Raw genomic sequence first — 15,813 nt, 5'->3', positions numbered from 1 at the left:
CTAATTTTCCAAAGTTTTCCTCCTACAGCATCTATATCAGAGCCATAACAGAACTGAACTCTGCCAAATACTGACTGTCTGGACCCGAGTGTCTTGTGGCAATTTTCTTCCTGTTATATTAAAAAAATCTGGAGTTCTCTACAGTTTCTGCACCTTCTTCTCACCTATTTATATACTGAACCTATACATTTATACATACAACTGCATCTTTTGTGTACTTTCTTGCACAACTTTACACCTGTACAGTTTCCTTAGAAGTTTAGCAAAGTGCAATATTCAGAAGTTACTTATGGCTCTTAGAACAGCTAATAAACTGTCCTTACAACAATAAGCTATATGACTGTTTCCATTGGTGATACTTGTACATACTAATTTTCTACTATACTTTTGTATTGTAGATTTCAATATTGTTTGCGATCTTGTTGGGGCGCCGCGATAGCTCACCTGGTTGAGCTGGTGTCCCATGTACAGGGCTAAAGTCCCAGAGGCAGTGGTCCGGCTCATGACACTTTGCTGCAGATTCTTCTCCTCCACTTTCCTGTCTCTCTTTTCACTGTACTATCAAATAAAGGCAAAAAAGGCCAAAAAAATAACTTTAAAAAAAAAGACCTCTTGTCTGATTGCGCCGACTTATTGCTGCTTGGTTTCATTGCACACGATGCTAAAACATTAAAGAATTTCTCTTTTATTTTACTCCATTGTTTGTGTAAACAAAGCAAAAAGTTGAATATAATGATCACCTGATGCCCAGTTTGACTTAATAGCTGCTTTTACTGGCAGAATTATTTAAAATAATGCAGCACAGTTGCCATGTATTCTACTTATTGTAATGTGACAATAAACACCTTGAATGAGCCCCATCGTATGAATGATGTACTGTGCTCTAATTCACTTCAGTCACAATAACATTCAATAATGCATCTCTAATTAAATCGGAGCTGGTTCCTGCTTCCTCCTCCTCCTCAGCTAATCATTTGTATTGCTGAGCTGCCTAGCAACTATTACATGCCCTACAAGCTGTAATGTGAAAAAAATAAATAAAAGGAGTTTCGAAGAAAATGATTAAATTTACATGTTTACATTAAAGCTGACGACCAATTTTGTTAACTTTAGAAAAAAATTAAATCACCTTTTCTAAACATCTGTGCACTGAATCTGACAGTTAGACCTCGGAAATGGTCGAATCTGCAGCAGGACTCCAACATTAAAACTACAGGATTAACCAAAACATTTAATCAACTCATTTAGCAACGTAGTTCACAACACAGATCATATTACCACGACCAGGCAGCTGCTCCTGTCTGATACTTCTGCCTCTTGTTTCTCCTCTTTTTTGTTTTCATACTATATCTTTTAATATTCAACTCCATTTTTGTTAGTTTTTTCTTTTTTTTTTTAAATTTTTGAATCTACTTTTTTTCTACTAAAGTTGCTAGAAGTTCCTCTAGGAAACATAAAGAAAGAACTTACTGCCACCACTGTGTAGACCATAAAAACAAAGAAAATTGAAAATTACATTATCTTTAAATATATATAGTCATATTACCCTACCCCATCTGCAAGCTCATTACTTTCATCTGCAGTAAATAAAATGCTCTAGCTGCTTGATTGTAGCTAATTATAAAACAGAGTGCACTTTTCAGCTCATTTTCAACTTATATGAGAATAATTTAGAGCAGCCCTACAACCACAAGTTATGCAGTCACGGTGAAATTAACCATTTTTGTTGTATTTTGGGCTCAAAAACTGAAAGAAATGCTGTGGGAACATGTTGATCCATTTGTGAAAAGGGGCACAGTATGAACGCGTTAAATAAATACATTTCATATATACTGTGAGACCACATTGGAAACGTCTGTACACTGCAATTCAGTTGTGTACAAAAGCCATTTAATAAACCGTCTATTTATGAAATACTTGCTGTTAAAAGGGGAGACTGGGGTGATTTTTTTTTTAGGTGTTGGATTAAATCACACTGTAAAGGATTTTCAAACGTTTTCTCTTCCTCTGTATGCAAATGAGATTGCATAAATTTTTTCTCGTGTTACTTTGCATGTAATGTAGCATAATGAAGTAAAGCCAGCAAGTCCAATAAAACACACTGAAGGAAGCACGGCATCACTCGCACACATATGGGAGTGTGCATATGCATGCATACGCGGTGAGAGTGATGGGAGCGTTACCACCTGCAACCTGCTGATAATGAAGCTGTATTTCAGCCACCTAAAGGCAGCCATCTGTGCTGGGGCTCTCCCTGCTGCCTGCACCACCCCCACCGCACACCACACTCCTCTACTGGGGCCCAGAGACTAGTCTTTAGGATGCTCCACGTCAATAACATGACACTTTCATTAGAACTCAACTGCACACACACCCATTCCTATATAAAAATGAATGCTGTCACAGGATACGTATGGATTTTATGGGTGTCTTTGATCCATATGTTTCGGGTATCAGCACATCCAGGTGCACTGTGTTTACAGCAGATGTAGGTAAAAGAGAATAACTATCACTCACCGTGTTCCGCTTAGTAAACCGCATTTAAACAGTGTTGTAGAGTTTACATTGGAGCTACCATGTGGGGTGAAGTCCAGGATCAAACTGTGCCCCAGATTACAGGCAGCAGAGATGGTAGAGATCCTTCTAACGACTAATCTCCCCCCTCTTGATTTAACACAAATTTAAATTTAGACAAGCCAACTAGTCTAAAAGTAAGAAAGTAACAGCCTCCTTTCCTTGCTGGTTAACATCCACACGACGGTGCTAAACGTGGGAACACATTTCTCCGATCGAGTGGTTTTACACCAGACTGCAAACAACCTGATGTCATCTGTCCCACTTCCCACCCTGCTGGTTGACTACATTCAGACATTAGCGCAGGGAGAGGGAGGGCAGCAGTCACAAGCAACTGATGGTGGATGTCCAACAACTTAGATGCAGTTGCGCAACATTGCATAAAATATTGAAAATGAGTTTGCTTAACTTAACCAATTGGCATTGTAGTGCTGAGTAGCGATATTTAGTCGACTAATCCTGCCCATTCCTCAAAAGTAATCCCTGTCACTTGAAGGAAAACAACAGTTGTGGCTTTATATTTGTAATTCTGGACTCCCTTCTGTTCAAGTGCCCCTCTAGTCACCGATAAAACCCCTAGAAACTGTGTATCAAAGGATTTTTTGTCCATGTAAAAGCAAGTGCTTTCTTTCAGTTCTATCTTTCAACAGTAAAATATCTTGCTTTACATACAATCTGGTAAAAACAAACAAAATGAGTAATGCAATAAAAGACAAAATACAACATCTTGGTTCTGTTATGGGGCTGCAGTTGGTAGCACTGTTGCCTCGCAGCAAAAAGGTTGCCGGTTCGCGTCCCGGTGGGGGCACCGGAATCTTTCTGCATGGAGTTTGCATGTTCTCTCCGTGCAGTGTGGGTTCTCTCCGGGTTCTCCAGCTTCCTCCCACACAGTCCAAGAACATGTTGAGGTTAATTGGTGATTCTAAATTGTCTGTAGGTGTGAATGTGAGTGTGCTTGGTTGTCTGTCTCTAAGTGTAGCCCTGTGATAGACTGGTGACCTGTGCAGGGTGTCTCCTGCCTTCACCCTAAGTCGGCTGGGATAGACTCCAGACCCCCATGACCCTAGTGAGGATTAAACGGTGTATAGATAATGGATGGATGGATGGTTCTGTTATGTGTTTATATGAATCAAACTTTGTGGTTCTGGATTCTTAAACTTCAAATATCTGTATCAAATCTCAATTCACAAAAAAAATCCAGTATTGGTCAGGCTATAAAACATTTTTGCCATCTGGCTTTGCTTTACAGCCTGAAATTTCCATAATGTCAAGATAATACTGCACTATGTTAGCAAGCAGCGTAATGTCAGTCAGATTATATATTCAATTGAACTCATTCGGTCGGTTTAAATGGATTCCAACTGTAAGAAACAATTCGCAATTTCTTTAAAGCAATTTAAGGGATCAAACGTGTTAATTATGCAGAGATTTTATTAAAAAAGCATATCCAAACACTGGTCTTAGCTTCAAAGCTCCAGCACCAGTCATGCCATTCAACACACACTTGACTTTATAGCAGGCCAGCAATCTAAAATTCCTTTAGACTCTTGGTTCCAACACAAAGGGTAGAAAGTTGGTGAAAAAGCAGATCAGCGAGGCTCAGATGTGAGAACAGAAAGAGGAAAAGACTGGCGGCTTGCAGTCTTGCAGCGAGCACCAAGATGGAAAAGAGCGGCCATTGTCGCTGGAGGAGAGATGAAACCATGACAACCGGCCCAACTGTTGGACAACACTTAGAAAATGAGCGCCGCACGGAGCCTGGGAAACCAGTGTAAAAAGACGAGTACTTTAGCCCTCATACACACTCACACACACTCGTGGAAACAGACTGACTAATTGTTCAGAGTCAGCACAGCCTCTCGCCATTCAGCTTCGACCGCCGCACACACACACACACACACACAACCATGAAGGCATTGTTCCAACTGCAGGCTCATCACTGGGGGCGCAAAACAAAAGCATTCATCAGAATTTTAAAAGTGAGAGAAGAGTTTATGTTCCAACCAGCCTCTGTGGTCACACAAGCTAAAAGACAGAAACACAATTGCAACCACTTTGCGTCACTTCAGACTGAAGACACTTTCCTCTGGTTGAAAACACAGTTTATAAAAAGTGAAGTACGGCAAAGGCAGCTGTATTTATATGGCAATTCAAAAAGCTTTACATGAGCAAGGAAAAGTAGGGTCGAAAGGAACGACTACTCCATCATTTCTTCAATTAACTGAACTATAAAATATCAGAAAATGTAAAGTTTCCTGGAAAATAAAAGGTGACTCTGATCAAATTGCTTGTTTTTTTTTTAATTAACAGTAAAATTCATAGATATTCAAATGTTTTATTTAATATAAAGAAAGATGCAGCAAATCTCAGTTTTAAAATTGGTAAACCAGTGAACATTTACAGCTTAATTAGAACTGCTTCTGATTAACTTTCCCTTTGGCATGAACTTTATTTGCAGCCATATTTTGCAGGTTTCATCAGCTAAGACATGCTTCTTTTGTCCATAGTCCAGATTAAGGAAAACTGTTATGCATTAAAAGCTAAAACTGAATCACTGATCTGATTTATAATCAGAATTCCTGAAATAAATCCAACTTTTTACCGGTTAAGACTGTATTTTAATGAGAAAAGGGGAACATCTTATAATTTTAGCTTCTTTTTTTGCCCATTTTCTCTCAAAGGTACAGTAAAAACAATTCTCATTTTGGTATTGGCACTGAAATGTGCATATTTGCTGTATATAATAATATTAATAATCATTCCATGTTACTTGCAGCCTTCACTGATGATGGGAAACTGTATGAAAAGTTAAACCTCTGCTCTGATGTCTGATGATACATATAGATTTGTATATTTTTTTAATTTTTATTAGACTGTATTCTAACAGCATAAAGGGAACATTTAACAAGTTTTGCTTCTTTCACATTGGAAAATAAAAGGGTTATGAAGAAAAGGATCTTCACTTTCCCTTAAATGTACAGTAAAAAAGTCTTCTTTGGTGCTGAAACTTTCAGATTTGCTGCACAGCTCTAAAAATAATAACTCGAGTAGTAATAATATCTGTTAACAGAGTAAATGAAATGTTGTTCTTTCTCACAGATGCACAGATTTTAAAAAAATATTCAAGCATACTGTATATGATGAACAGAAACCGACTGTGATTTATTACTTGGAAACAATTTGGTCTTATGTTGTGACTGTTTGCCTCCGTTGCAATTAATGAACCAATGAAATCATATCACAAATCTGGTTCACGTCAAACATTATGCAAATATACGATTAGTGCACTCCCTCAGAGATAGTCTGTGTTTTCCACAAACACACAAACACACACACAGTAACAAGAAGCTTGGCCTGCACTTGTGTAGGAGGATTAATGATATTCGGACTTCCCTGTCTGCCAGCTCAGCAGCACAGCTTTGGATTCATACGAACAGCCCTCAACGAGCAGACTATCATCCTTCTGCAGCGAGCGCTACAGCTGCTTCACCACACACAGACACGTACACATCCCTGCAGATGATTTCTACATGCATATGCACTTAACCACCTTCTGCCGCTCCAGAAATGTCAGTCAGTGTGAGCATAGAACAACAGCATTAAAGGTTACGAGACTCTGTGGTTGCTGTCAGTCAGAGATGAAGACGCTGCACCAGCGGATGACTATGTCCAAGTGCAACGCTGCACTTCATTCAAGTAGAAAAACCCAGAAAGCAAAGCAGAAAACACGGACAGCGATGAGTTTTAATGTACTGCTGCATAAAGAACATGTTCATGCCAGTAATTTCAACTGGCCCGCAGGCTGAGACGAGAGTTTCTAGAAGCTGTTTGTAATGACGACTGAAGAAGTATGTAGATTTGAGAGCTGTTGATTCTGTAAATCAGCTTACAGCAACCTGCACAGCTGCCTCAATGACATTTCAGTCAATTTAAAATACTCTAATTATCCCCCAAGAGGCAATTTGCACTTGAGATGGTGCGAGAAGACGACAGTCTCCGCTCTTTATCCTGCCCAAACAGCAGAGCAGGGAATTTGCTCGGCCCAAACACCACACCTGTTTCAAATGCAGAGAAAGGATGTAGACGCCGGGAGCTGAACCTCACTTGGAAAAAACAAATGTTCAATGAAACTTAAACGAGCCTGATTCCAGACCACTAAATCACTGCCAATGATGTTCAGCTACATCTAATACCACACTGATGGCCTTTCTGAGGTGAAGAAACGCCATAAACTGAAATTCTGCTCAAGTTCCACCCCAAAGAAGACCAGAAATCAAGACTAATCTTTGATAATTTAGGTTTTTATAAAACTCAACCCACGTCCCTTAATGAGCTTCTAAACAACTGTATTTACTGCAGTTGTCACAGTGTTGTCACAACAATCCAGGGCTACAACTAACATTTATCATTTTAACTGCTATGTGATAATCCTTGATTAATTGATTTGTTGTTTGGGCTATAAAAATGTCAGAAAATGGTGACAAATGTCAGTGTTTCCCAAAGGTCAAGATAACAGACATCTTGTTCAATCAAACACCCAAAGATATTCAGTTTACTATCAGAGAGGAGAAAAAGGAAAGCAAACGAAAATCTGAGAATTTAGAGCTTTTTTTATTATTATTTTTAAGTTAATCAAATTGATTGATTATCAAAAAAGTTGGTGATTGATTTAATAGCTGACAAGTGATTTAATTAATCCTCACAGCTCGACTAAAATCCAGTTCTGACTTTATATAGTATGACGTAGAACATCTATTTGCAAAAAGCATTTAGATTTCACATTACTGTCTATGGCAGGAAAGAAAAACATAATTAAGATGTTTGAAAAGGAAGTTTAAGTTTGTTTAGAAACTTTTAAGATTTTTTTTTTGGAGGGGGGGAGAACTTAATTCAGTGCTTTTTAAGTGCTTCTTAAGGTTTTTCAAGATCTCCAGACATCATGGCTGTAATGAAAGAATCAGCTATTGTACAACAAACGCTACTCATGGAATCAATGGAAAGAAATGGATCTATCAAAGGAAAGTAATCTGTCCTAAAGCAAAGCACAGTGGTGACGTAGACCAAACCTTTCCTCAAGTTCTCTGATGAAGCACAAATAAAAGTCTGTTAAGTTAAACGGACACTACTGCATGTGCTAAATAGAAAAATTGTGTGATTAATACAGCAACAACAACACAGGCTGTTACAATCCAACTCCGGCAACCAGCTAATTGGCTGGTTATGAATTATTCACTCACCGAGGGAACAGAGCAGCGTATCGCGTCTACCTGCTGAAACTAGGGGGAGAAACCTTGATCATCACTGGCTGCATGTGATCACAGATGGTGGGACATCTGAAGCAGAGAGGCCGGCCTGAGACATCCATGCAGTCAACCATATCGCTGTTCCAACTATAGAAACAAACCACGTCCCGGTACTGGAGCTGCAAGAGGTTCCTACTGGTGAAATACAGCTGAATCTTGATGCAATGCCCAAAAAACTGCCAACAGATTTACTCTAAATGTTTTCTTTAAAATAAAAATCACCACAGTGGCACTTTTTTTTTTTTATCAGAGCCAGAAGCTGTCAAAACTGGAAAAATTCTCAGGTTTTCTACTTTCTGACAGTCCTCGAACTAGCCATGAGCCATGTGTAGATTCACCTGGAAAAGTTACAAATAATCTTAAAATCATGATATTTTACCACAACAACCAAAAAAAAAAAAACCTGTTGTCCTCCGACACAACTGAGAAGCCACGACTGACTAAGCTGACAAAAATTCAGAGTTGTCAGTTGAACTGCAGGATGTGTTTAAAGAGAGCAGAGAGAGGACGACAAGATTGGCTGAAAGGGAAGTAAAACATACAGGATTGATAAAGTAAATGCAGCTCAAAAATTCTGCAATTTTTTTTTTTAAAGATACCTTCATCCCGGTGAAATATCTTTCCAGGTCAGTAGAAGTTGTAAAAATGTGTGTCAAGCCTCCATTTTTCCCAGTATTACTAACACTTGTGGGATTTTGTGTACATGCTGATCCCAGTTTTTTCAATTTCTGTAAAGCAAATAATCAAAGAAATTCAACTTTTATTCCTATTTTTTTTATGATTTATGCACTAAATACTTCTGAGTTATCATTTTTCTAGTCATGGTTGTGTTGTCTCCATACAGGTGCAGGACTTGCAAGGAAAAATGAGCCCACAGTCAGTAAAAATGTGACAGAAATCAGTAAAAAAAAATTCCCAGAAACTGTTTGGAGTTCAGAGGGTTAACTAACATGAGTGTCATCAGATATCTACTATAAAAAAATGCATGGACGCAGCTGAAAACGACTGACCATCTAGACTGCTTGGTAACACGCACCTGGACAGCTCGGGAGGGTTTTCATACCTGAACAGATGCAGTACAGTTAATAAGCACTTACAGCCTAATGCAGGAAAATACAACATCAAACCGAGCTACGGATTCAAAAATAGACTGAAACAACACCTCAGGAACGGTCCCAGTCCACCAAAATGACTCATGCAGCCTTTTATGCAGCTGAAAAATCACACTTTGGGTTTGACAAGCGCTGAGTGATAAATGCCAACCTGCTGTTTGAACATACAGTACATCAGAAGGGCCTGCATCAGAAAATATGAGCCGGAGAGGCCCCCCCTCCAAAAAAAAAAGAGCACTGCAGCATTTAAACTAATGCAGAAATGTGGGATGTTGCAGCTGCAGTACAGTGTGTGTATGTGTGTGCGTGTGTGTGTGTGTGTTAACCTATGAGCTGAATGTGTGTGCAGGGACCGGACAGTGCAGCAGCTTCTGCAGAGCGGGCCCATGTGACAGATGGATGCTATAACGGAATTAGAGACAAGAAAAATCACAAGGGCCCATTATCACCAAGCCCTCTCTGCCTGACAACAAGGATTAAAGGCGCACTACCACCACCACCACCATCATCATCATCATCATCATCATCATCATGAGAGCAGCGTCTCCCCCTGCATTCAGCACAGCCGCATCCACCAAAAAAAACACCCGCAATTGTCACCCGCCTCCCGTTTCCCCGCATTCAGAACACGCAAATGCAAAAAAAACAAAAAAAAACTGCACCCCGGCGTGATGTCAGAGAGGCAGGTGCTGGTGACGAGCCCCGGCCGCACCACGCGTTTCATGACGGGGCTGCTTTCACTAACCTGTCTGTCCTTTGCCCAGCGTCTTCTCCAGGCGGTACGGTCCCACATAGTTGGCGTAATGCCCGCTGTTGGCGTCCTTGCCCGTCGATGACATGTTTCGGGGTGAAACGACTCGCCGGGAGCAATTTCTCTTGCGGGTGTCCGAGCGGGACGCGTCTCTGGAGCGAAAAGCGCAATTCCGCGGCGCAGTGGAGTTCGCCTCGCTCGGCGTTTCCGTCTATGAGGCTGCTGGTCGCTGCAATATTCGCGTCCCCGTGCGTGCGTGCGCGTGTGTGTGTGTGTGTGTGTATGTGTGCGTGCGTATGTCTCCAGTGCCGGTGCTTCACGGTGTCTCTCCGCAGGTTCGGTCCTCGGTGCGGCTCAGATTGCGGTTTTGAACCTGGGTGTCATGATGTTGGTGCCGGAGGAGCGGTGCGCTGCAGCCCCGTTGGGTGTGATCTGATGATGGGACAGCATCTACTGCCGCTGCTGCCGCTCCAGCAGCCTGCGTCAAACCACGGCCAGTCTTAGAGGACACTTCCGGGAGCCCCTTTCAAAACACAAGCACGTTAAGTCACCGACAGGCGATTGTTGGTTTGTGAATTAGCACACAAGTGAAAATGGAAAACAGGCCACTTTCCTGAAAACAGACATGTTTCTGATTATTTACAGTTGTTTTAAAATAGATGCATAAAACTGATATACTCTTATAATATTGTGTAAGATGTTTTATTAGGTTAACTCTGCAACTATCAATCACCATATTTTCACTACAGGTCAATCTGCAGGTTATTTCTATCAGAGGTAATCATTTGGTCAACTACAATTACAAACCACAGTGTCAACCCCTTACACTGCTTCTTGTACACAGTCCAAAAGCTCAATAACAATATCAGGCTGAATATCACATAAGACAAGCAACTAGTCCTCATATATGACAAGTTGTGAAGTTCTAAACTTTAGCAACTAATTTTGTGATAATATTTCTATCTGATTTCCTTGGTTTTTCTTTAGGAATATGTTTGAGTCTTGGTAGGATTGAGCTGTATTTATTTTAAATCGCATTGTGATGATTTTTGACAAGCACTGCAATTTGAGTCACGATTTTAGCGGGAATGGAAAGTTTTGCTTTTTGTCACCACTTATTCAAATATGAAAATGATTATGTCCATTTTGCTGTAGCCATTATCTACCGCTTAATCCTCACTAGGGTCATGGGGGGCTGGAGTCTATCCCAGCTGACTTAGGGTGAAGGCAGGGGACACCCTGGACAGGTCACCAGTCTATCACAGGGCTACACTTAGAGACAGACAACCAAGCACACTCACATTCACACCTACGGACAATTTAGAATCACCAATTAACCTCAACATGTTTTTGGACCTTGTGGGAGGAAGTCGGAGAACCTGGAGAGAACCGACGCTGCACGGGGAGAACATGCAAACTCCACGCAGAAAGATCCTGGGTGTCCTCGTGAACCGGCAACCTTCTTGCTGTGAGGCAACGATGCTAACCACCTTGCAGTTGGAACCAAATTACCAAATTCCCTAATGTCTGGAAAATAGAATTTGTATGAAATATGAGCTCTATTTTATAACTGTATGCAGTAATACAACCAGTTTTCAAATATGATAAGCTCTACAGTAATGACAATATTCATAACATTTTTGATGTCTTGGTATAGCAACTTGGCAGATTTTCACTTTGTCGCTGGAAATTACAGATTTTAGTAACACAACACTGCATTGACTGATCTTGTTCATTTAATTTCTTGATAAATAAGATCTTAAAATTCTGGCATTTTGGAGCAATTTAAAATATACAAAGTAAATCACTGACTTTAATCAGTGTAAAGAATCAACCACATACATTATTATTATTGTAACACAAAACTGCATTTATTTTCATAATTTTTATGATTTTTTTAGTGAGGGCTGATGCTTTGAAGTTTAAAACCTTCTTTCCCACAGTTTTCAGTCATATAGAGCAACATCGTTTTATTTTGAAGGCCAATCCTCCTGCTTTCCGCTGCCATCTCGGCTTGACGCAGCTGCTTTAATTAGGGGCCACGCATGCGCACATATTTCGCATCGCAGGGGTTTTTTTGATTGAATTGGGGTCGAGATGACAGTGAGACATGAAAGGCTGCCACTGTTCAGAACTTCTCTGTTTTAAATCTATAAATACAACAAATATGGTGCAAAATGGAAAAAAAAATAAGGCCACAAACATCCAGAAGTTTTCCAAAAAGACTCTTTGCACTTCCTCATCACTGTAATAAACTGAAAAAAATCATTTATGCCCTGTTTTCATGCACACATCTGATCACTTTATTTATAAACTACTTGTTTCATCCATTTATTCCAACTCTGAGTTATTAGCTGAAGGTGAGACATCTTTATTTGTCACTGTGGGTGGCTTGTGTGTCTCTGTGTGTTAGTGTGTGTGTGGTGTGTGTGTGTGTGTGTGTGTGTGTGTGTGTGGTGGTGGAGCTGGTGGGGGACTGAACATGTTACACGCTGGGACACTTTCACTTGATTAAACCAGCGGTGGGTGACAACGACCATCTATCTGTCTCATCACTCCTTCACAACAAAAGCCTTTTGACCCAGCACGCTCAGTGGCAGATGGGCCCCCCCCACCTCCACCGTCCCTACCTCCCACTCCTCCTTCTGCCTCCCTCTAACCTCCCCCACCATCAAATCCATGTCCCTAACAAAGATGAGGGGGGCTTCGTTTTACCAGACCTGCTCGCCACGGGACAGCTTTCCCTCAAATTACTTCCTGTTAATTAATGTAAAACCACCCCACACCCCCCACACCCCACCCTCCATCACAGGGGAAGGCTGAGACTTCGGCCCACAGATCAATCAGGAGTCTTCTTGTGGACTCGTGCCACCATGCGAGCTCTCCAGCAGCCTGATCTCTGGCGTCTGATCCCCCGGTGGCTGTTTGACAGCTGCAGAAGCCGTTGTGGCTGTAAAGCTGCACCGTCCTAATCACCTCCATGTGAAATAATCTGCCATAATCAGCCAGGCCTCTGAGGAGAGACACACGACTAATGACAGTGTCAAAATATCTCTTTCACCACAGTGTTTGACGATTCAGAGGACACCACAGCTGGCTGTTTAGTGACAGTGCATTTTAAATCATACTAATCATACTAACATGAACTCCATCAAATTTCTTCTTTGTTTTTGAATTTGGCAAATATTGTTTACAAGGGTACTTCAGAAAGTTCTTAGCGTCAGCTGTGACACATGACTCTTCTTCCACACAAAATGACACGACGGCGTGACGCTACATCAGTCAACTGGTTGTTTCAATTGGGAACAACAAGGAATGTAAAAATTAAGACGTTAAAAAGCACTGCTACTACAAATTATGCAAGAGACGAATGTTGGTATAAAATGTAAAAATGCATAAGAATTTTTTTTTGGAAATGATTTGTTTCAATCAAGATAATTGTTACAGCTGATTTAATTTCAAACTCTGAATGTAACTTGCTCCAGACCACGTTGTCTCCACAGCATTAGTTACCATTGCAGTCTAGCAGGTCAAAAAAAAGAGCACATTTTGTGAAACTCAAAACTCAGGCTTTAGGCTCAACACACCTTGCTTACCCACTAATTCCACTTTGTGGTACTGGTGACAAAATGAGGAGTTTCATGTATGCTGTAACACTGCTCAGACTGTTTTTGCAGGTTTCTTTATCTCTCAACTATGTTAACTGGTCATTTAAGCACAAAACGTCCCTGGGTGGGCTCGAACCACCAACCTTTCAGTAAACAGCCGAATGCGCTGACCGATTGCACCACAGAGACATCTACTGCCTTTAAATGGTGGCGAGATCAGGCATCCAGTTCACTGCATCACCTGTCACCAAGGGGCATAAGTCCTATTGTAGAGCATAACTGTGTACTATAAAGCCTTCTATCACTGTCCATGAAAACTCAAATGTTTAAAGCAATCAGAAAAAAGAAGAGGAAAGCTTCGAGCTGGCTGCGGTTGCTCCAAGACCATGCTTTCATGTACACAGCACAGGTGGCAGAAGCAGCCAAATGTTGCTTTAAACTGTTGTCCAAAGCACCTTATTCACCCGATTTGCACCATCTGACATCTGTTTCCCAAACTGAGATCGTCCTTGCATAGTCGCCATTTTCAGAGTTCTGATATCTATGCTGTTGAGGAGTATCTTGAGACTCAACATGGGACCTTTTTTTGCAAAGGGATAGAGAAGCTTGAACATCAGTAGACCAAGTGCACTGAAGTTAAGGAAGACTATGCTGAAAAATAATGAACAATCTTTCACATTTTCTTGTGACACTGAGAAGTTTTCGAAGTATTCTACAGAGTTACTTTCCAAGCATGGTCTTCCTGTTTGAGAGCATTACTTCTTTAGTGGTCTTTTAAGCACAAGACGTCCCTGGGTGGGCTTGAACGACCAACCTTTCGGTTAACAGCCGAATGCACAAAGGTGGCTGTCTTTTAACCTGCCAGATCACCTTGGAAACTTGTACTGTTGAGCTAACCTGGTTGGGACGAGGTTTTCTTTGGAGTTTTGGATTTAAATGGCTTGTTAATGATCCAAGATTGACATGCCCCAAGGTGTGAATGGTTTTGAAACTGTCAGCTGAGGTAAGACAAGGCAAGGTAACTGCTGTATACGGCATTGTAGCAAGATTATTTAAGGATGCGTGATCTTGCCACCGTGATCTTGCCACCGTTTAAAGGCCATGGATGTCTCAGTTTTAAAACCATTCACACCTCGAGGCATGTCAGTCTTGGGTCATTAACAGGCAAATTAGCCATGTGCTTTGGGGAAGAGAAACAAATTCTAGGGACTCACAACCATTCAGTTAGATCTGGGGAACTGAGGCTTGATAGTGAAATGCTTTTCAAAACTATACTCAAAAAGATAGAATTCTACCATTTTTCCTGAAGCATAATTTCTTAGCAAGCATCAAATTGTAATCACAGAATTTCTATTATTTAGCACAAATGCCCTTGGATGGTCTTGACTTAGAACCATTTCAGTTCACAGCCGAATGCGCTGAGTGATGACGCCGCTGACAGCTGCTGTCAAACAGAAATTGGCATAGGTGTGAAGTCTTGTTTCAATACACACCTGTGCTTGTTATTTACATGTAGAAGACATAGTTTGAAGTGGCTTCACTTAGACAGATGGACTAAACAAGTTTTCTTTCTGTATTAACAGTCAAATGTCAAGCACCAGAATTTCAGTTACCATCAAATTGCGCCTGCAGCAAAACCTCAAATTATTTTAAATGCAGTCTTAATTTGTGTTGATTTACTTTTGACATCAGGGCATAATTTTAAGTCTTATTTACAGTGAGACATAATCAGACTCTTTTTGCAAGTTTCTCAATCATGTCAAGTAGTTATTTAAGCACAAAAACATGTCCAGGTGGGCTCAAACCACCAACCTTTCAGTAAACAGCCAAAAGCACTGACCGATTGCTCCACAGAGACGTCTATAGCCCTGTAGGCAAGATCACACATCTATAAATGATCTCACCACAAAGATGTATACAACAAGTACTTCTTATTGTGGACAGAGAAGACAGATGTTTGAAAGAGGAGTGAAAGAAACCATCTATGTTAAACTGGAAAAGGTATCTGTAAACAGAGGAGGGCGTCTACAACAACAATTATCAGGCACTTACTTGTGCCCTCTCAGTGAAGGTGAGCGTGTTCCCAACCTTCAATCTACACCTACCCACAAAAGTGGAAACATTAGTTTATCCTTGGAGATGGCAACAACTGCCAGTGGTGAGATCAATCATCCGTATATGATCTTATTACAAATATATACATTAAGTACTTCAGGACCAAACATAAAAGCATCTGTGGCAACACGATGCCTACGGTGTGCGATACTGATACTGCACAGCTTCATACAGGAGCATCAGTAACATACAGCTCAACAGGTTTGCAGATAAAACACATTCCCTCAGCTGAAGTTCTATATCGGCCATAGAGAATCATCAAAAAAGATGATTTGGTAAAAAGGAGTCAGTTTAACTTACACTCATTTAAGTCAGAAACTGTGAACGTAACCTGCTACAGACCAGGGTGG

General features: G+C 40.7%; 1 protein-coding gene and 1 non-coding gene across 3 annotated transcripts in view; both read right to left on the bottom strand.

The window, feature by feature from the left end:
* Window positions 1-9,936, bottom strand: part of LOC103359678 (serine/threonine-protein kinase BRSK2-like) — a 182,710-nt gene extending 172,774 nt beyond the window's left edge. For both annotated transcript variants that reach the window (XM_008285148.1, XM_008285149.1), the window contains exon 1: window positions 9,735-9,936. In XM_008285148.1, coding sequence (XP_008283370.1) covers window positions 9,735-9,828 — 94 coding nt within the window. In that variant the 5' untranslated portion in view covers window positions 9,829-9,936. The remainder of the gene's footprint in view (window positions 1-9,734) is intronic.
* Window positions 9,937-13,463: 3,527 nt separating this feature from the next.
* On the bottom strand, window positions 13,464-13,537 carry trnan-guu (transfer RNA asparagine (anticodon GUU)). Its single transcript has one exon. It is a non-coding gene; the product is annotated as a tRNA-Asn (tRNA).
* Between the last annotated feature and the right edge of the window lie 2,276 nt (window positions 13,538-15,813).

This window comes from Stegastes partitus, unplaced genomic scaffold (genome assembly GCF_000690725.1).
Source record: "Stegastes partitus isolate 25-593 unplaced genomic scaffold, Stegastes_partitus-1.0.2 Scaffold388, whole genome shotgun sequence".
NCBI lineage: Eukaryota > Metazoa > Chordata > Actinopteri > Pomacentridae > Stegastes > Stegastes partitus.
This window is presented reverse-complemented; position numbering and strand designations above follow the sequence as displayed.